Source organism: Oryctolagus cuniculus, chromosome 10, assembly GCF_051225735.1.
Source record: "Oryctolagus cuniculus isolate XC-2025 breed Fujian yellow rabbit chromosome 10, ASM5122573v1, whole genome shotgun sequence".
NCBI classification, from domain to species: domain Eukaryota; kingdom Metazoa; phylum Chordata; class Mammalia; order Lagomorpha; family Leporidae; genus Oryctolagus; species Oryctolagus cuniculus.
The window spans coordinates 99576252-99598331 of NC_142876.1; the positions used below are offsets into that span (position 1 = coordinate 99576252).

Sequence of the window (22080 nt, forward strand, 5' to 3'; positions counted from 1 at the left end):
TGACTCCTCTGGTATTCAACATTAGGAAGAAAATCTACAAATTAATTCTGGCCAGCAAGTAAGGAAAAAACCCTTCAATAGGATTCAAGATGGCCAAGCCACAGCCCATCCCCACTGGAATCATGCTTGGCCATTTTGACCACCTGCCTGAGCAGAAGGTGTTCACATAGAGGACAGCATCCTGGACAATGCCAGCTGTTGTCTTACCTGTTTGAAGTTGCCATTTTTCCTCTGTTCCCAGTCCATCATGTCATGAAAGATGGGAATCATGATATTCCGCACTTCTGGTTGAGGAACCAGTGTCACGCCCAGGAAAGGACCAATCATTCCCGGAATAAAGTGGATCTTATGTTCACCTGAACAACAAAACCCAACAGATACTTGTTCATGACTGCGTTGCTGCTTCCACAGAAGCTTCCCAAGTGGGATGTATATACTATGATCTGTACTGGGAGATTCTGAGAGCAAAGTAAGCTTTTGCTTAAAGTTTTTTAAATCTTTCCCCTTCTCAGTTTTATAGAGCTCATGGATAAAACTAGTCCAGTCCAGTTAAAACAAATCTTTAAAAAGGCATAAAACTATTTTCTTGAAGAATTTCCTGGGAGGTTCTACAAAGTTCCCTAAAATCTCCCTGAGGTCAAGAAACACAGTTTGCTATTACAGACAGAATGTGATTTTGGAGTAACTTGTGGTAGGTTCAGATGGTCACAGTGGTTAGTAAGGAAAATCATGTATTTGTCCTTAAATACCATTCACTTCCACTGGGGTTTCTGCCTCTAGCCCAGACAGATTTAAGTAATGAGGATATCACTTAAATGACAGTGCATCCAGCTACCAAAGGTGAAGTCTCTGAGTGTCTTCATCGAATGCCAAAGAGGTCTTTTCTGAGTTAGCTGGGGCTGCCTGCAGAGCCCAACCCTGATGTGCTGGCTTAGAGACAATAGCCTCTTTGCCCATTCTCATCCTGTCTTCACACAGTATTTCTGATGATCATTCTACACCTACTCAGATCAGACCAGCTCACTCCTTAACTTCCTTAATGAGGTGTTTCCATGGGAAGTGAGTAATAAAGGTTTTCCTCTGACTGGTCTGCCATTTGGGGAGTGTTTCCAGAAGCTAGGGCCAGTTCTTGGGACCATGGGACAGACTCTTTGTTGCAATGGCAAAAAAGAATGAACCATCCTCAGGGCTCTGTTTTCAGTCTTCAGAGACTTAAGAAAGAGGGCTTTGCAATGACTGCTGCAGCCAAATAAAACTAGGGACAGGATAATGTAATTTATACCACAAGTAATGTGACAGGAATGGTTTTCTTAGGCCAGATCTAGCAGATCTTGGTATAGCTGTCAGTGTCATATTCTGATAATTTCAGAATCAACTTGAGAGTTAAAATGTATATCCAAACTATGCTGGATGCAAGGAATAAGAGTCCTAAAACTGGAAGATCTGCTTTGGGTAATACATCCAGCCTTAGTAATGGCAGGAACATCTTGCTTTCTGCCTCTAAGTTAGTGGCAGAGATGGTTAACAGAGGACTGTAAAATTTTATGACTATATTCTTTTGGCTTCAGAACCATGAACTTAGCTAAAAGCAGACTTCACTTGAAATAGTAACATCAGCTTCTATAGCACCCTTATAGGTCACTCAGAATCCTACAGTATCACAGCCAGTCACCAGGGCAACCCAAGGATTCTACCCAAAACAACAATCTGACCAATTTAGAGTCAAAGAAGTGGATATGGAAGAAGTTGTGGAAAGAAAGGAGGCCAAAATCAATCTCACTCAGAGGCTAAAATTCACTTATCTATTCCTTCTTCATTCAGTTGGTGCTGGGCACCAGAGATCCAAGAAGTAGACTAATAACTGTCCTTCCTTGTGTCCTGGGCATCTCCAAAAATCTATGGTTTTGAGCCTGTAACACCCAGACTGGGACATGAAGAATGCAGAGGATCTTATGCGTATGGGTTCAAGCCAGAAAAAAGCATTAGAGTGCTCATCTCCTTTTTTCCCTCTTGGACTTTAGTTTACAAAAAAAGGGATTGTGCATATGTGTTACTGGGGTCTTATTTCTCAGCCAAATTCTCCCTGCTAAGAGCTTTATGTGCATGTGCTACACCATCCATCTGAGGTGTTATGTTAAAGATATATACGGATTCCTCGGGTCTGGATTAACATTCAAAAAGCCTGGGGAGATGCTACTAGTTTTGTTACTTTTTATTTGGCAATGCAATATGTGGAAGAGAGGAACAGGGAGAAAAGACCTACCCAAATTCTGCCACATGCTGAACAGTTCATAAGCCATCATCACACGCATGTCCCCATACCTGGGATATAACACAGGAGCCAATTGTTAGTGGAAGAAGGTTTAGAAAGGGCTGCAAACCTGAGGCGGCCAGTACTTCAGCACTGCTTGTTTAAATGCTTCTCAAAATGTTAAGCCATTTGGCTCTTGAATAAACTCTCACACATGGCCCCTTGGGAAACTACGCAGGTGAGAATCTTGTGGACTTCTGAAGGAACCCTCTCATGGAAACAGTCCTGCCAGGGTGAGTGGTAGGGCAGTGAACAGGAGACATCTGTCTTACTTATCTAGAATCTTCTTCCTCTTGGCTGAAGTAATGATTTCTAGCTGAAGGCTTGGCTGATTTATGAACAGAACTGCCAGGCTAAAATAAGAATTCCACACCTAGGGAGACAGAGACAAAAGAAACATGACAGTCTGAGTTACATGCAGGGAAAGTTACTAAATACATGTATTTAGCACAGAATTCATTTTATAATCTTAAGATTTTGGTATATTTTTTCATTTTATATATCTTTGCACACAGGAATTCTTTTCTTTTTCCTTTCTTGACTCCTTTTGAAGTCAATAGTGTTGACTTAACTAGAAAGCATAACTGAAGAGTGTCTGGCTCACAACATCTGCATCTGGGAGGCTCCCAGATCATACTCTAATTATCACCAGCCTTGAAAGCTGTATTATTCTATGAATTTTAAAATAGTGTAAAAACCAGTGATCTTGGCTATTTGCTTTTTGTGGTTATTGCAAAGGTAGTGATGGATTTAAGGAATTCCTACCTTGAAGTCAAAGTCTGTCTCTGTGAAATTCTTGTGCAGTGCAGAGGACAGGTACTGGACAGTAGTGACTATAATACTGCAGCAAGGAAACAAGGCATTGGTGAATTAAAAGACTAACAATGGCATCTGACAGCATCAGTTGTCTATGGCCTGTGTGAAAACTTTTTAAGTATAACTTATTCTCATGTAATATGTTACTATAAAGGAAAGAGAAGATAAACTCCACAGAAACCAGTCTTGGAGAAATGACCACAGCTGGCAGGATGATACAGGACATCTGTGAGTTCTGGACCCGGCTCTGCTATTACATGGCCATGATACTTTTCTATGAGCCTTAGTTTCACTGACTATGAAAGGAAGGGGGTTAGGGTTTTATGGTTAAGAGTCTTCCGGTTCAGAGTGATTTTAGTATTTTTTTGGATCTTAGGGTAATCAATATATATTATAATAACTTTTTAGAACTTAGAACATATTTTTAAAAATTTTAATAAATAATCAGAGTTTATATTTATATTATATTTTTGCTTTTTGTCATTTGCTCATGCTTTCATCTACGAGTCATTTGGTTTCAGCTCTTGGTCTATATTCTTATATCCATCTAAGTCTGGGCACAGATTAGAGACAATGGGAGATTGCCTCGCTGGAACTGAGAGGCATGGGTTGAAGTGAAATAAAGTGGGAGAGATAGGTGACAGTTTAATTACAGAGGTCCTTGACTGCCTGTTAAAGGCACTTATGTCTACTAGTGACCACATGGACTTTTGTGGAAAACACAGACAAGGCAAAAACAACATATTATAGAAATCAGTCCAATAGCCTTCAAAGAAAAGGCTGCTCCTGCAGGATAGACTGTGAAGTTGAGCCAGCAGACAGAGATAGGAGGCACTCAGATGGAGAATTATCAGTTGGAGGAAATATCTATGTTTGTAACCATTTTTCTATTCTATACTAAATATTTATAATTTGGGGGGAAAATTAGAGTCCTATAAAAAGTACAAAGTGGAAAGATTATGCTGGTACCTTGCTAATACAAAAGTACTTCAAATTTTTCATGGAAAAAAATAAAAATAAAAGTATGAGTTTATTTTGATGCAGAAGAACTTTTTGGCACATTTTGTTCTAAAATATGGAAAAAGCTAGTAGGCATAGATTATATTTTTTTGCACTAAAATAAACTCAACTTTGTTTTTTAAACTCAGTTTAAATCCCACTTTTCCATGTACTTTTTGAAATACCCTCACATATCTAACATAAATAATTTTACTGCATTCTCTGTAATACCAACACAAAAGGCAGATCAGCAGGAGGAGGCATCAGACTGTTGAGTACATGCCAGGAAGTCTTCTGAGTAGAGGGAGAACAAAGGAGCCAGCCCCTTATCACATGTATCTCTTGTTTGGTATGAGAACAGGAAATGCACAGTAGAAATATGAATGGGGCAAGCAAAGTAGGTCAGTCTTAGAGTGAATTTTGTGTCTATAGTCAGAAGTGGTCAGAGCCTTTCAGCCAGGTTTCAAGTAGGTAATTATCACTAGCTGTGGGAGGTAAGCACTGTCTGGCAGATAACACAACTCAAATCAAGAGGAGGGCCTGGGCCATTGCCTATACTAGCTACAGAACCACGGAGGTCAATGGCTACTGAGTAGGCTTTCCTAAGGAGGAACCCTTTTTTTGAGGTGTTATATTTTACATCCTCTACAATTCCTTTTCTATTCTCATCTACAGGCTCTTAGATTCCATTTCTGAATTATCTTTGAGACATTCTTCTCCTGTCCTTGTCAACGTTCAAGTCCTTATGTTTACGCTTTCCAAACATTTGTTTACTCCTCTCTTCCCAAGGCTTTGGCCCTGATCTCTCTTGCACTCCCCCTCATTCTCATCTACACACTCTCCTTAGTCTGAGAACAGCTCTTGGTACAGGGCCCTTTCTCACTTGCTTGTGAGCAGTCTCATCACCATCCAGTCCCGAGGGAACACACTCATCTTCATCAAGTTCCGGAACACACAGAAAATCTTCAGCAGAAATTCCTGATTGCAGAGAAAAAGCTGACATGAGATACCACCACCACAGCATGCATTTCCTGAACAAGCTCCTCCTGGTCTTACAGACCATGAAAATGGATGGGACCATGGGGCTAGATTCTGGTTCCCCCTGTGAGTTGCTTCTCTTAGGGGGCTACAAGAGAGTGAGTTATTGGCACTCTCATAGGCAGATGGGAGCAGACTCAAATTGGGCAGAACAGAGGCAGCTCTATACTCACTCTAGATCCAAGTGTTCAAAGTCCAAAGCACAGGGAAGACAAGGGCCTAATAGAACCTGTATCTAAGTCCAAGGCCATCATTCACTGGGACACAACTCCTGAGAACTTAATTGTAAGAACATGCTTTTTTGTACGTTAGAATATGGTGATAGGAGGAGTACATAGGAATGGCAGAATAAAAACCTCCAGAAATATATTCCTTTATGAAAGCAATGGAGGCCGGCGCCATGGCTCAATAGGCTAATCCTCCACCTGCGGCGCCGGCAACCCAGGTTCTAGTCCCGGTTGGGGCACTAGATTCTGTCCCGGTTGCTCCTCTTCCAGTCCAGCTCTCTGCTATGGCCCGGAGTGCAGTGGAGGATGGCCCAAGTCCTTGGGCCCTGCACCCCATGGGATACCAGGAAAAGCACCTGGCTCCTGCCTTCGGATCAGCGCGGTGCGCCGGCCGCAGTGCGCCAGCCGTGGCGGCCATTGGAGGGTGAACCAACGGCAAAGGAAGACCTTTCTCTCTGTCTCTCTCTCTCACTGTTTAACTCTGCCTGTCAAAAAAAAAAAAAAAAAAAAAAAAAAAAAGCAAAAGCAAGCAATGGAAAAGCTAAGACTGGTAAATCAAAGGCTTGCAACAATTTGAGGAGTGTTTATTCCAGAAAAATGGATGAATCTCAGTGAGAACAGTGAACATTTTTAACTTTAAATTACATTTTTAACTTGTCCTATTTCCATTCCATCTCCCTGACTCCCAAGCAGCTATGGAACCATGCAGTCTGAAAAATCAACAGTTTGGTAGTCTCGGGTAGGGACAGAATGGTCTTGGAACTCCTAAAAAACTCCATTCCAGGAGAACTGCTATTATTTGACCTGCCTGGCAGTTCCTTGAAAGAGTTTTAATTCTTTGTGCTTACCCTTATTTAATCAGATTCAGAGATCACTTAGTAAGGAAAGGTCTACTCCCAGGGCATTTATTGAGGAAAAAAATTAGCCATAGAATTTAAAATTCCAGTTGTGGGGGCTGGCGCAGTGGCTCACTTGGTTAATCCTCAGCCTACAGCGCTGGCATCCCATATGGGCGCTGGGTTCTAGTCCCGGTTGCTCCTCTTCCAGTCCAGCTCTCTGCTGTGACCTGGGAAGGCAGTGGAGGATGGCCCAAGTGTTTGGGCACCTGCACCCGCATGGGAGACCAGGAAGAAGCACCTGGCTCCTGGCTGCGGACTGGCGCAGTAGCGGCCATTGTGGGGGTGAACCAATGGAAGGAAGACCTTTGTCTAACTATCTGTAAAATAAAAAAAAAATTCCAGCTGTGGAGGGTAGCCATATTAGTTGGAGGAAACAAGAGAATGGTCAAAAAACTTTAAAAATCTAAGGAATGAGATATCTATAGGGGGCTTTGCAAAGCTCTGACATATTTCTGGGAATTTAGAAGGCAATACATGTGTACAGTGCTTTGCATATTCCTACAAAAGATTTGAGAAGCCCTAATCTCTTGCTTCTGGATGAAATTGAGGCTCTGTGCAAGCAGAAAGTGAAGGTTTAGGCAGGGCTAAAATTGCTAGAGGAACAAAAGTGAGCTACCATGCACAATACAGCCCTTTAGCAAAGGATAGAGACTTACTGATTATAGAATTTAGGAAAAATCTCTATATAGTTACTAGTTGATCATTAATCTAACTGAATGGAGACTTCAGTGGCTGCACATTACAAAGAATACAGATATTAAAGACTTGGTCCTAGAAAGTCACTAAATAAATAAGCATCATCAACTATAAAAAGCAGTAAAAAGCAACATCAACAAATCCTGGGATGTCAGTGTGGAATGATTTCTCTAGTTGCCATATTATTTCAAATGTCCAGTTTTCAATAAAAAGATATAAAAATAATCAGTAAAGCATGAATGCTATTACAAAGGAACAAGAAGAATCAACAGAAGTTTTCTAAGGTAGCTCAAAGTTTAGACATCCTAGAAAATGACTTTAAATCAGCTGTTATAAATATGTTCAAAGAACAAAAGGCAATAATGCCTAAAGAATGAAAGGAAAGCCTAAGAATAATGTCTCACCAAACATAAAACATCAATAAAATAAAAATTATTTAAAAAGCATCAAATAGAGTTTGGCATCAAATAGAGAATTAGTAGTTAAGCTGTCATTTGGGATGTCTACACCCCATAATGATAAGCATCTGGTTTGAGCAGTGGCTCCTCTGCCTCTGTTCTGGCTTCCTGCTAATGTGCACTCTGGGAGGCAGCAGGTGATGGCTTAAGTACTTGGGTTCCTGCCACCCACCCAGGAGACTTGGATTAAATTTTGGGCTTCTGGCTTCAGGTTAGCCCAACCTTGGCTGTTGTGGGCATTTAGGGAGTGAATCAGCAGATGGAGGATTTTTGTATGTCTCTGCCTTTAAAATAAAACTAGTATTTTAAATTAAAAAGCATCAATTAGAAATTCTGGAATTGAAAAGTACAATAACTGAAAACAAAACTCACTAAAGGAGCTCAGAAACAGCTTTAAGCTGGCAGAATAAAAAAAATCAGCAAATTTGAAGATAGGTTAATTAAAATCAACTATTCAGAGGAACAGAAATAAAGTAATAAATAAAAATGAATAAAGCCTCAGAGGTTTGTGGAACTTCATTAAGGGCACAAATACACACTTAATGGGACTGCCTAAAAGAGATGAGAGAAAAGGGAAGAAATAATATTTGAGAAATAATGGCCTAAACCTTCTTAAGTTTGATGAAAAATGTTAATGTATATATCTAAAAGGTTCAGTGAACTCCAAATGGGATAAAAATCAAAGAGACTCATTATAAAGACATCAGTGTCAAACTGTCAGACACAAAGAGAATCTTGAGAGAAAGAAAAGAAAAATGACTCACCCTAACAAATGATCCTCAGATACACTGAACACAGAAGGCAGACATATTCAACATACTTAAAGAAAAAATATCAAACAGGAATCCTATATCCAGTGAGACATCATTAAAAAGTGAAGAAAAAAAATGAAGAAATGAAGCTGATAGAATTTGCTACTTGTAAGACCTTCCTCACAATAAGAGCCACTACAGGAAAACTCTCAGACTAAAAAAAAAGGACATTAGACAATAACTTGGATCCACATGAAGAATACAGGAAGATGTGATAATGAAATAATAAAAAGATGCAATATGTATGACAAGAGTAGTACAAAGGAGTGGAGGAAAGAACTGAATAATATTGGAGCCAAGTTTTTATAAGCTATTAAAATTAGACTGATATTAATTCAAACTAGACTGTTTTAGATTAAGGTGTTAATTGTAATCCCTAGGGCAGTGACTAAGAAAATAATTTTGGGGCTGGCATTGTGGTGTAGCAGGTTAAGCCACCACCTGTGATGTCGCCATACCATATGGGTGGTGGTATGCATCCCAGCTGTTCCACTTCTGATCCAGCTCCCTGCTAATGCACCTGGGAAAGTAGAGGAGGATAGCCCAAGAGCTCAGGCCCCTACACCCATGTGAGAAACCTGGAAGAAGCTCCTGGCTCCTAGTTTTGTCTCAGCTCATCCCTGGCCATTGTGGCCTTTTAAATAAAAAATTTACAAAAAAGAAAATAACTTAAAAGAACTATACTTAAACATACACACAATAAGAAAATAAAAATGGTATGATAAAAACACATACACACAAAAATGAAAGCAGTAATGAGTAACAGAGTAATACAGAAACAAAGGTAACATAAAGCCTACATAAAACAAATAGCAAAACTATCTAGAATATGAATAATTACAGTAAATGTAAATGGATACATTCCAATCAAAAGGCACAGCTGAGAAGCCTGGATTAAAAAAGAAAATATTACCCAATTGTGTCTACAAGATACACACTTTAGATTTAAAGACACAAAAAGTTAGAAGAGGTATATTAGGGCCAGCGTCGAGGCTCAATAGGCTAATCCTCCACCTGCGGCGCCAGCACCCCAGGTTCTAGTCCCGGTCGGGGCACCAGATTCTGTCCTGGTTGCTCCTCTTCTAGTCTAGCTATGTGGCAGTGGAGGATGGCCCAAGTCCTTGGGCCCTGCACCCGCATGGGAGACCAGGAGAAGCACCTGGCTCCTGGCTTCAGATCAGCACAGCGCACCAGCTGCAGCGGCCATTGAGGGGTGAACCAATGGAAAAGGAAGACCTTTCTCTCTGTCTCTCTCTCTCACTGTCTAACTCTGTCTGTCAAAAAAAAAAAAAAAAAAAAAGAAAAAAAAGAAAAGAAGAAGAGGTATATTAGAAAGACAGTAATGACAGTGGAAAATCTTAGCCAGATTTCAAAGCTAAAATACAGCAAAAACAATAAAAGCGGCAACTAATTTCCATAAAAATAAAAAATTATATAAAGAAGGAAATGTAATCATGTAATCAGCTCTTCACTCACCACTGTACTTACCTTGCCATAATAAGGAAAAGCTGACTAACCATTTCAATAAAAATGCATAGAAAGTACACTGAAAGAGTGGGAAGAAAAGTTTTTATGTGAGAGAGGAATAATTCGGGAGAATCATCCTGATTTTTTTTGGTAAGAAGAAAGTAGTAATAACTAAAACTTAATGCCCACAGACTAGCAGTGGAAGTTTCCAAAAGAAGCATGAGATGGGACTGGCATTATGGCATGGCAGGTAAAGCCACCACCTGTGATGCTGGCATCTCAAATGGCTGTCGGTTCGAGTTCTAGCTGCTCTACTTCTGATACAGTTCCCTGCTAATGCGCCTGGGGAAGCAGCAGAATATGGCCCAAGTGCTTGGGCTCCTGCCACCCACGTAGGAGACCCAGAAGAAGCTCCTGGCTTCAGCCTGGACCAGCTCTGGTTGTTGTGGCCCTTCAGGGAGTGAACCAGTAGGATGGAAGACAGATCTTTCTCCCTCTCTGTAACTCTGCTTTTCAAATAAATAAATAAATAAATAAATAAATAAATAAAATCTTAAAGGAGAAATAAAATATGAAAATATAGATTTATTAAAAAAAAAGAAGCAAGACTTGAAAGAGGATAACTTTAGGATATAGGGACTGGGCATGAGTCAGGGTGAGCCAGGGAATCACTGCTTTATGTTGTAAGCTTTGTAGCATGCTTTGGTTTTTAAAATTAAGTCCATCTATTACTATGACAAAAATAACCATTTAATTAAAAAGTAAGAAAATGATGCCAGCCTAATTGAGAATCAGTTAGTGTAACAGACATAGGGAGAAAAGGATCTAGAACAGTCAAGTCTGAATTTGACTTGGGTTTTGTGGCCCAGCTCAAGTATCGCTTGACTTGTATGTGGGCTCTGGCTGACTTTTGGCTCACTTCAAGGGCTGCCAAGACTCATAAATAAAAAAGACTGGTTTAAACATAGTGACTTAATGATATCAATCTGCAGAGAGCCATGTCTGTGCAAGGGGAGCAAGATCAGGAAACAGAAAGTCAAAGTTGACATTTATTAATCGACATACTATGATTAATAAAGATCACACAAAAGAAAAGCAGTAGAACCTACTACTATGAAATACAAGTGACTTATCTTTGATTAAAGACAGGGCATAGACAGGGTCTGCAACAGCCCATTTTCCTGGGGATGAACTCAGTAGCATGCTATAATGCAAAGATAGAAACCCCAGGAGTTTGTCAGCAGCTGATGCCATTTTCAGCTTGGGCAGTGTTCGCCTGTTGTCCGGAATCTAGGCCCAATTCTCTGCACTCTCTGGTCCCTCAGTGCTCCAGATTCAGGGTCTGGCAGCCAATGGACAGTGCACAGTTTTGCTCTCTACAGATATCTTCCAGAAATACATTTAAATGAATAAAAGTTCTCACCATGATTTTCATCAGTTATTTAAGCAGTGAAGCCTGGTTTTGATGGGGCAAAAGACTTGTATAAGGGTGACTAACAAGTTGCTGAGGAAGGGAGGAGTGCTGGTTTGCTGACAACCAAGAGTGGTCCAGAGAAGCCTCTAATACATGGTCACAGTTATGCTATCAGTCAGGGGAAACTTGCCAAGTACAGGGGTCTGGCTACCTGGAGGCCATATACTCAGCTGTAAAGTGGGACTGATGAAACCAATACAATTGGTACCCCTGGTCATTTAGCACTTGTTCCCTTGACAGGGGAAAAGTTCCTAAGTAGTTTTGGCTATATATTTTCTTTCTTTGGTTAACGTTCAGCGTTCTTCTGCCTACCTTGAGTTCATCTTTGCTCTGGAAATTGTCCAGGAGATGCTGGTAATGGGTGTCACACATCTGGCGGAGTAGTGAGAGAAGGCAGGACACATACTCACCCTGGAGACAAATTTAAAACAAAAACAAAAACACTTAGCACAATCAGACACAAGTATTGTGTTTCCCCAATCCACAGAGGGCAAGGAAAGTAGGGAGGGTCTGAGATGGCCCCAATGATCATGGAAGCTGACAACTCTGGCCCTGAAAATGAGCTTTCTTTTCTTCTAAGGGAAGCCAGAAATTACTTAAGAGTTTTGCTAAGGCCTCTGTAGCATGAGGCTATTGAAAAATCTTAATATCCAGCAAAGTAGTGCTACAAAGTGAAATATATATTCTCACTCATTCCTAGGGAAAGTTTTGGTTAAATCATCCTTTGTTTGGTTGCCATAGTGGGAGTGGGGAATGTCTGGCCCATAGGCCATGTAAAGCCTGTAAAATCATTTGGTCTGGCCCTGACCAAGGCAACGGCAGGCGGGACTTGAATTTTAATACATCTATAGCAGGTAAGTTTAGTTTTTTGTTTGTTTGTTTTTAGATTTATTTACTTGAAAGGCAGAAATACAAGGAGAAACAGAGAGAGGTCTTCCATCTACTGGTTCACTCAACAAATGGCCACAAAAGCCAGGGCTGGGCCAGGCTGAAGCCAGGATCCCAGAGCTTCATAAGGTCTCCCACAGGGGTGCAGGGGCCCAAGAACTTGGGCCATTTTCCACTGCTTTCCCAGGTACATTAGCAGCGAGCTGGATTGGAAATGATGCAGCCGGGACTCGAACTGGCACCCATATGGGACACTGGCACTGCAGATGGAGGCTTAACCTTCTATGCCACAGTGCTAGCCCCAGCAACTTAGCTTTTAAGGTGATAATTTCTATGGTTCATGAATGATATTCTAAATAGTCAAATGGCGCCCTTGGCAGAAAAATGTTCCCACCCTTGCTAGGGGCTACTTGGAACAGAAAACTTGGCCTTCTCTGGACAGAATTTGAAACCTGTCCATTTTGCTGGGATAGGGCAGCCCTTCTACAAGGTCCTCCTTGGAAACTTCCTAGAGTTTGCACAGTCACTGGACCAGGCAAATGGAACCTAGTTCAGCATGACTGCCTGAAAGGCACAGGAGTTCAAACTGACCTTTTTCAGGGGTCAAGCTGTTGCCTTTAAAACAAGTTAAAATTTAAAGATGGATATGAGTTTTTAGCATCTCTTTGAGTTCCAATAGAATACATGGGAAAAAAGCGTTCTTGAAGGACTACAAAGACCATCTTATGGCCATTTTTGGAATGGGGAAGCCAATCATTGGCCTCCTCAGAATGTAGGAGTAAAAAAAAACTCTTCATTTGAACAATTTTCAAATGTCCTTAAGTTCATGGGAATTTAGTTTTTTTTAAATCTTTCTTAGATCTCTGAAATTATTATACCTATATGAAAATACTTCAAGGTTTATGAAAAATGAAATTAAAAGATAAATTTATGTTAGTGCAAATTTTTTGTAATACATACATAGTTTTTTGGTAATATGCATTTTCCATGAACTTTCCATGAAGACTCCTTGCATGCCTGGATTTCAACATTTTTATGCACTGAAATAAAGGTATCTCTTAGTTCCATTTTTCATGAACTTTTTGAAGCATCTTCATATATATGCAAAATATATACATGTAATTGAACCTCAATTTTATCTGAAAAATTAGAATACACCATAATTTCCTTTCTTGTGAGGGTCAGATGAATTAATGTATATAAAACACTAAAATACAAAATTCAGTACATAAAGAAGTGCTCAATAAATTATAGTGCTATCTACATAAAACGCATCCCTCCACTGGTATTGCTAAATGAACCAATACTGGTAAGGCACTTAAAGCAGGCTCCTAGAAGGAAGAGTCCTTTTGTCCTTTTTTTTTAACCCCCACACTTGGCCCTCTTACTACATCTTATTATATCCTTCCACTGTGTAGAGAATGATGTGGCTATGGCAAAGGATAACTGATACAGTATACAGGAAAACAGGATCAGAAACATCTTTTAAACCTGCCCTAAAGTAGATTCCTGGGAATACAAACCTAGAACTTTCAGAGTGGAAAGCAGTCAGGTCAGGAAAGGGGAGAGGGCAACATGCTGACACCCGTGCAGGAGGGGAGACTAGGGTGAAGGTGGTGGGGTGGTGAGATGGTGGGGGGTGACATGGAGGAGCCCCAGGTTAGAAAAGAAGGCAAGAAAACTTGATTGTTAGTTACTAACAGTGATCTCGGCTGTGCACTGCGGGCACCGCTGCCCTCTTACCGCCTCCTGAGCGTGCGATTTGCTCATGATGGTGAGCAGAGTCTGCAAGAGCACGTCCAGGAGGCTCTCCACCATCATCTCTATCTCTTCCATGACATCTGCCTCCTGCAGTGAGCAGCGAGAGAGCACACTGTTAGCTCCAGGTCAGGCTGGTGTGCAGCTGGCAGCACTAAGTCAGCCACATGAGAAGTGCTCTTTTGACTGGATTTTCAACACCAAGTTCTCAGCCTCACCAACATGTGAATCAAAGGACTCTTGACAAAGGCTCTGTGAGGATGTGAGGCACAGCTGTGACTGCTGCCCAGGCACAGTGTCTGGGTCCTTTTTGACCCAGTACCAAACACAGTCCTGAATCTCGGGCAGATACATTAATTTTGACATACAAGGAAGATACAAAAGTTTTAAGTTAAATGTTTTCTTTTGATTTTGACACTGTGATTAACACTTTGAGAAATGATGAAACTGAGAACTGATAAAGTATCCATAACACAGGCTCTGGAGGCAGCACCTTCACGGGTGGTAATGCACACAGAGGTAACTCATTTTTCTGAGGATGCTGTTCTCTCCTCAGGGTTTCTCTTCTGGGCTGCTCCCAGTCTTTGCCAGCTCTGTTACCCATGTAGCCCAGGTTCCACTCCCGGCTCTTCAGCTCTCTTGCCTGTATTCCCTGGTTCACCTGAAAACTCTGGTTCTCAGTGCTTCTTTCTCTGGCAGCCTCACAAAAACAATGAAGCATGTGTACTCACTATAGGCTGCTTCCTAGATACCAGGCTCTGAATTCCGGAATAGACAGTGATCTCCCTCTATAGATCTCTCGCATTCATCTTGAATTCTATAGCTTGATTTTAATGATCTCATAAAAGATTTCCATTGAGCCTTCTCCAAGATCTTTATATTAGTATTGGTTTTAATGTCCATCCACCATCCATTCATCAAAATACCATTCATTAACTGTCTGCCATGTACCAATCTCTGTTTGTGAGCCTGAACATATAAAGGCAAATAAGAGAGATGACCTCTCTGCTCTTACAGAACTTAAATTTCATCTTTGTTTATCCATCTGATATAATTATACTCTGACCTATTCCACATGAAGAATCCAAGCAACTCTTAGAGCCAAGTTGTCTTTCCTGTCAAAATGATCATAATGCTCTTATCCGTGACTATAAATAACTATTTACATCTGACTCTCTAGCCCCATATATAAAACAAAACTATCTCTCTCAGGTTTTAGTGGTTTCTGTTCTCCTCTTTTTATTTTTTGGCTTCAATTTCTCTCCTTCAGCAATAAGCTTCCCATTCCGTCAGATATGACCTTAAGCTACTAGTAGACTTATGTGCTTGGTGTGGCTTCTCTGAGACCTGCTAAGTGTTGCCTGGAATCAAGAGTAAACAATAGGGCAATTACCATTCTCATAGCCACTCTACCAAACTGCATCCCTGTTACCAGATGGCATTTAAGTCTAGACTCCAGAGTGCCCTGCTGGGTCTCTCTCCCTGCTCAAACCAAACATATTCTTTCTTTCAGATGCCTTTCCTGCTCCACATGGATAGCCACTTGAAATTTATAGTGTAGAAACTCTAACTTGATAAAATGGCATAATAAAAAAATCCATGTTTTTAATTTCCTTCTTTATTCATTCCTATAGTTTCCAAGAAATAAACATTTATACTGTTATTATAAATGTATAAAATAAATGTCATTAAAGTTTCTACCCTCATCTATGCCTGATGTATGTTTTTCCTTCATTACTTCCCAATCTCAATCTCCCCCCTCCCATGAAAGATTTCATTTAAAGAGAAAAAATAAAGAGGAAAGAAAACAGGCAAAAGCATTATTCGCTGAAACCTGACCTCTAAAGTATAATTCCATCATGCCACAAGGCTCAGAGCTTGTGGGTAACACTTCCTTCTTGTGTATCCTGACCTCATCTGGCACAGTGTAGGAATGCCATATGGGTGGAATCAAGCTGCCAGGAAGCTGACAGGAAAGTCTGCATGAGCAGGCTGCCTCTCAGCCTGGGAGGTGCTTCCCTGTGTTCATGCGTAGCTTCCTAAGAAAAACCCTGGGAACCTAGAACTAATACTTTTCCATAGAAACTGAGCATGGCAAGTATTGGGCTTCCTGATAACACAGATAACCATATTTCTGGGTAGATTCAAGGCAGTGCAACTTTTTAAAAATATCAAGAATGGGTTGCAGGGAGAAGCCTCCTGGGAACACACAGGCCTCCCTTCACTTGGGCATCTTTCTGTCGCTGATGAGAGCATCTCTGACTGAGAGGTGAACAAAGTGACCTTTGTTGGTCTGCCACTGGCTACGGTAACACAAGACTAGAGCAGAGTGGAGCCAGGCGGAGTGGGTGTGGGACCACTACCAGAGAGCTGGTCTTGACAATGGAGAAAATGCTGCCAAGAATTCCTGAGCAGATGAGCAGCTCTTTCTGCTGCCTCAGGTGAAGGTGAATGTGATGGAGAACCACAGGAAGCAGGATGCGGCGGGATTCTGGGAGAGAAAACACAAAGGAGAAGAAGGCCTTCAGAGGAGAACTAGCTATTCTCAGCAGCCAGTGGCATGATGGGACCCAGCTGGTCTCAAAGCAGCTGTGGTGAGACGGGAGCAAAGAAGGAGGTCCCTTTCCTTACAAAGGCCTATAATCCCCACTGCTTAGAAATTAGAAGCCATCCCATGACATTTTTCTCCCATCTTTCTTTTCTTTGTTCTTATTTCTAGCCCCAGCATCTACGGCATTTCGTGCAGGATGGATGTTAGAAATCTGCCTCCAAATGAAATCTCTTTAATGATTAAAGACCAAATTAAAAGCATTGTTTACAGTGAAAACTCCATTTAAATGCTATGCTTAGTATCTATATTGACTAGGTTTGATACGGATTATAGGTGATTCCCCTTCCTGCCCTAACTAAGTGGTCTGGTACCCCACCCCTGTAAGAATTTACTGGCCACAGCCATCAGGCCTACCCTCCCCTCAGTTTGTCAAACTGTTGTTTGGTATGTCTGCAGCAATGCAAGGAACAAGCACCACCTTTGCCTTGTCATAGTCTTTGATCAGTACCTAATGCTTGCCCCCAATTCTACTGCATACATTCATATGTATTCTCGCTTTCTACCTAGTGTCACCTGAATGGCATTTTCATCAGCAATTGACAATGTCTAGAACTCTGAATTTAGGAAGGCTGAATTCTAGCTCAAACTCCCTTATTAATTAATTCTAAGGCCCAAGGTAGACTGACTCTTCCCATGGGCTTGATTTTTCTCATCCGTGAATGGGATGTTATTGGCTTCTTCTGCATTTACTTTGGTCAGGAGAAAAAGTAAAAGACAGGGGTGAACATGTTTCTGGTGTCCTGTACTCCCACGAGGTTAGTGACTGTGTGACACTGCAGGTCCCATTATAACTGGCCAGCATGATTCAGTCAGATTATCAGTAATACAATGGCAATTTATATTATTCATATTTGACCATAGTTAAGTGAGCCATATGAAATTCAGAAAGAAAATCTTTTTCATCCAAGGCCTAATTACATGACACATAAGAGACTTATCAAAAAAATTAAAAACATGTTCAAATAGTATGGAATAACGGTTACTCTACATTTAAAAGGACACATGGATAAAGGAAAAGTTGATAATACATTTTGGAGCCCCAAATTCTACCTGACTAGGATTTCTAACAACCTAGCTGCTTGAAGACAAAACAGAGTTTGTTACTAGACCCTGCTGAAGAAGAGAACAAACGGGCATGCTCTGAGAGGTGGTGTTAGTTAAGGGATATCGCTGGCAGTGAAGGTAAAGAGCCTCTTGCTTCAGGAAGATGCCACAACCTGGGCATTAATAAAAACGGGATGGAAATAAAATCTAGCGGCCTGTCATTTCAAAATCCAATTACGTGCTCCAAGGCTGAAAATTTTTTCCTTAAAAGATTATCTGAGGGGGATGGGTATTCTGGCACAGCGAGTTAAACTGCTGCTTGCAAAGCTGGCATCGAATATGAGAGTGCCGGTTCAAGTCCTGGCTGCTCCTACTCAGATTCAGCTCCTGTTAATGTGCCTAGGGAAATCAGTGGAGGTGGTTCCAAGCACTTGGAGCCCCAGCATCCATGTGGGAGACTTAGATAGAGTTCTAGGCTTTGGCCTGGCACAGTCCTGGCTATTGTGGCCATTTGGAGAGTGAATCAGAGGGTGGAAGATCTCTCTCTGCCTCTCTGTCACTCTCCCTTTCAAATAAATAAATGAGGTTTTTTTTTTTTTTTTTTGACAGGCAGAGTGGACAGTGAGAGAGAGAGACAGAGAGAAAGGTCTTCCCTTGCCGTTGGTTCACCCTCCAATGGCCGCCGCGGCCGGCGCGCTGCGGCCGGCGCACCGCGCTGATCCGATGGCAGGAGCCAGGAGCCAGGTGCTTTTCCTGGTCTCCCATGGGGTGCAGGGCCCAAGCACCTGGGCCATCCTCCACTGCACTCCCTGGCCACAGCAGAGAGCTGGCCTGGAAGAGGGGCAACCGGGACAGAATCCGGCGCCCCGACCGGGACTAGAACCCGGTGTGCCGGCGCCGCTAGGCGGAGGATTAGCCTAGTGAGCCGCGGCGCCGGCCAATAAATGAGTATTTTTAAAAATGCTAGAAATCAGGCCGGCGCCAGGCTCACTAGGCTAATCCTCCGCCTGCGGTGCCGGCACCCTGGGTTCTAGTCCTGGTTGCTCCTCTTCCAGTCCAGCTCTCTGCTGTGGCCTGGGAAGGCAGCAGAGGATGGCCCAAGTGCTTGGACCCTGCACCTGCATGGGAAACCAGGAGGAAGCACCTGGCTCCTGGCTTCGGATCGGCGTAGCATGCCGGTTGTAGCAGCCATTTGGGGGGTGAACCAACAGAAGGAAGACTTTTCTCTCTGTCTCTCTCTCTCACTGTGTAACTCTACCTGTCAAAAAAAAAATGCTAGGAATCAAGTATAATGGTGAAATGATCTGCTACCCCCTTTCCATATGTTCTTTTTTTTCTTTTTTTTTCTTTTTTGACAGGCAGAGTGGGCAGTGAGAGAGACAGACAGAGAGAAAGGTCTTCCTTTGCTGTTGGCTCACCCTCCAATGGCCGCCGCAGCTGGCGCGCTGCGGCCGGCGCACCGCGCTGATCCTAAGGCAGGAGCCAGGTACCTCTCCTGGTCTCCCATTGGGTGCAGGGCCCAAGCACCCGGGCCATCCTCCACTGCACTCCCTGGCCACAGCAGAGAGCCAGCCTGGAAAAGGGGCAACCGGGACAGAATCCGGCGCCCCGACCGGGACTAGAACCCGGTGTGCCGGCGCCGCAAGGCGGAGGATTAGCCTAGTGATCCGTTTCACTGGCCTCCATATGTTCTCAAAGCATCTTCCTCAGCAGTGCACACAGCTTGGGTGTGTGCAATGGCCTCAGGGGCAGTGCCCACACCACTGATACAACTGTCAGTTCAGGAGCTAAGATAGAAGTTTATGCAGCACTAAAACGAGAAATTTACTGCTCTTATGCTTAGAAATTCAAACTTAAAAGGTTAGCTACCAAAATGTGAATTCTAGAAATTCTAATAACTTTTTGCTAGTATTTCAGATTTATTTATGTGCCCCAAAAGTTTACTTTAGGATAGTGATATTCTACATAAAGCACCAGGCTCATATTGATCCTAACATTTGGCTATCTAATACATGGTGCCTTGGCAAGGCTAAACCTGATCACATAGAATGTGGCTTCAGGGATGATTCCAGAGTTTTTTTCTGAAAGGCAGCCTGGGCTGCCTGATGTATTAGTTAGGTTGTCCTGACCCCTTGGGAGTATGGAGGGCTCCCTGTCAGTTTCTCTAATCCTACTGGCTCTTCCAAAGAGAGGAAAGGGAATCTATCAGACAGGTAAAGAAAGGAACAAGAAAGTACAGGCTCCTCAGGGTCTCCTTTCAGGGCCTCTTTTATTTCCCTGGCTTATCCTTATCCTCTTGAGCTATAGCATTCTTTTGATCTTCCCCCTTTCCCTCTATCCTCTCATCCTGCTGGGGGGTGGTAGTTTCCATCCTTGGTAGCTAGCTGGATTTGTGAGTCTGGCTCTCACAAGGGTGCTACCTGCTATAGACTAAATTTTTATACTTCACCTTTGCCTCCCCAAGTTCACTGTTTTTTTTTTTTTCTTTTCTTTCCCTCTCCTCTTTCCCTCTCATGAGAGCTAGAGAGAAAAAGAGAAAGAGAGTACGTGCTCATCTGAGAAATTGCTCCCCAAATGGTTCCCACGGCTGGCCTGCTACAGCAGGCTGAAGTTGGGATCCAGGAACTGAATTCAGTTCTCCTACCTACTTGGCAGGGACTCAATCACTTGAGTCATCATCTACTGCCTCCCAACGTGCACATTAGCAAGAAGCTGGGATCAGGGAGTATATGAAGGGCTCGAACCCAGGAACTCCAATGTGGCATCTTAAACCTCTAGGCCAAACACCTGCCCCCAATTCGTATGCTGACACTTAATTCCCAAAGTGATAGAATTTGTGGGTGATTAGGTCATGAGGGCAGATCTTCATCAATGGGATTAGCGCCCTTTTAAAGGAGACCTCGGGGAGCTTTCTTGTCCCTTCTGCCACGTGAGGACACACAGAGAAGATGGCTATCTATGGACCAGGAAGTGGGTCTTCATCAAACACCAAACTGGCTGATGCCTTGATCCCTGAACTTCCCAGTCCCCAGAACTGTGAGAAATAAATGTTTTCCATTTGTCAGTCACCCAACTATAGAGACTTGAACAGATTAACATGCTATGCCATGGACATGCCATAAGATGTAGGTCCCTAGGAATAAATTGTGAAGGCAGCAGTAGGCTTAGGTCTTGGATGCATTTTCTTTTTTTTAATTTTTTTGCCAGGCAGAGTTAGACAGAGAGAGAGTTATAGACAGTGAGAGAGAGACAGACAGAAAGGTCTTCCTTCTGTTGATTCACTCCTCTAATGGCTCTATGGCCGGCTCTGTGCCAATCCGAAGCCAGAAGCCGGGTGCTTCCTCCCGGTCTCCCATGCGGGTACAGGACCCAAGCACTTGGGCCATCCTCCTCTGCCCTCCCAGGCCACAGCAGAGAGCTGGACTGGAAGAGGAGCAACCGGGACTAGTATCTGGTGCCCCAACTGGGACTAGAACCCGGGGTGCCAGTGCCGCAGGTGGAGGATTAGCCAAGTGAACCACGGCACCAGCCTGGATGCATTTTCTAACATTTAAGTTTTCCAAAGACTCTGCAAATAAAGTCACTGTTTTCTTGCATGAGGGTTAATAAAACTGACCCTTTGATTATTACTTGGTTATCACCATAAAAGGGATAAAAGGCAATTCTAACTTTCACCCCAACTACATTTACCTGAGAAAGAAAATTCTAACTTTCACCCCAACTACATTTACCTGAGAAAGAAAAGAGGCGGCTGTCCACTGTCCTGGCGATGGACTGCAGCTTTACTACATCCATTGACTGCCCAATGTGCACAGTGCTGGGCATGCTCCCCAGGGTTCCTCTCACAAACTCTGCCACTTCTTGCACAGTGAACATTTGCAGCAGCTCATCAAAGATGGTTGGGAAAGAATTGAGGAGTGCAGCCTGAAGAATCAAATGAAGTTGTGGTTAGCTCAGAGTTAGGTAGGAGTCATATCTTGCATGCTCAAGGATACGATGTGGTGAGAGGTTGAGAAGGCACTGTAGCACCCCTGTCTTGTGTGGGCTCCTCTCTGGCCCTTGACTTTATCTGGCCCTAAAGCTTTTCTAGAGTATGAGGCAAGGAGAACCCAAAAGGAAACCAAAACAAGAGAATTTACTGTGGGTCAGCCCACTTGAAGCTTTCATCTCTTTCCAAAAGAGTTGCTGACAACAGAAAGGGTTATTAAAGACAAATTTGCTCAATGTGGCTTGAGATCCATAGCTCTTTATGCTCATAAAATGATTCAGATTTTTTGTTTGCATCTATGATCAAGCTCTTATCATTCTAATATTGGTTCCAATCTCAAAACAGGATTCTCTCAAAGAAAGAATGGCAGAGAAAGTCAAGTTCCAGCCGGCGCGGTGGCTCACTAGGCTAATCCTCTGCCTTGCAGCGCCGGCACATCAGGTTCTAGTCCCGGTCAGGGCGCCAGATTCTGTCCCGGTTGCCCCTCTTCCAGGCCAGCTCTTTGCTGTGGCCAGGGAGTGCAGTGGAGGATGGCCCAAGTGCTTGGGCCCTGCATCCCATGGGAGACCAGGATCAGCGTGGTGCGCCGGCCGC

The 22080-nt window shown here is 42.7% G+C and overlaps 1 protein-coding gene across 14 annotated transcripts in view; it reads right to left on the bottom strand.

Moving 5' to 3' along the window:
• Positions 1-22080, bottom strand: part of DOCK3 (dedicator of cytokinesis 3) — a 507250-nt gene that overhangs the window by 58496 nt on the left and 426674 nt on the right. For 8 of the 14 annotated variants that reach the window (XM_051852373.3, XM_051852369.3, XM_051852371.3 and 5 more), the window contains exons 24-32: positions 21230-21422; positions 16204-16334; positions 13787-13933; positions 11510-11608; positions 5010-5104; positions 3077-3152; positions 2584-2684; positions 2264-2322; positions 208-356 (exon numbers count right to left, since the gene is read on the bottom strand). In XM_051852373.3, coding sequence (XP_051708333.1) covers positions 208-356; positions 2264-2322; positions 2584-2684; positions 3077-3152; positions 5010-5104; positions 11510-11608; positions 13787-13933; positions 16204-16334; positions 21230-21422 — 1050 coding nt within the window. The remainder of the gene's footprint in view (positions 1-207; positions 357-2263; positions 2323-2583; positions 2685-3076; positions 3153-5009; positions 5105-11509; positions 11609-13786; positions 13934-16203; positions 16335-21229; positions 21423-22080) is intronic. The other 6 variants (XM_008260712.5, XM_008260709.5, XM_008260717.5 and 3 more) reach the window with 4 other exon arrangements.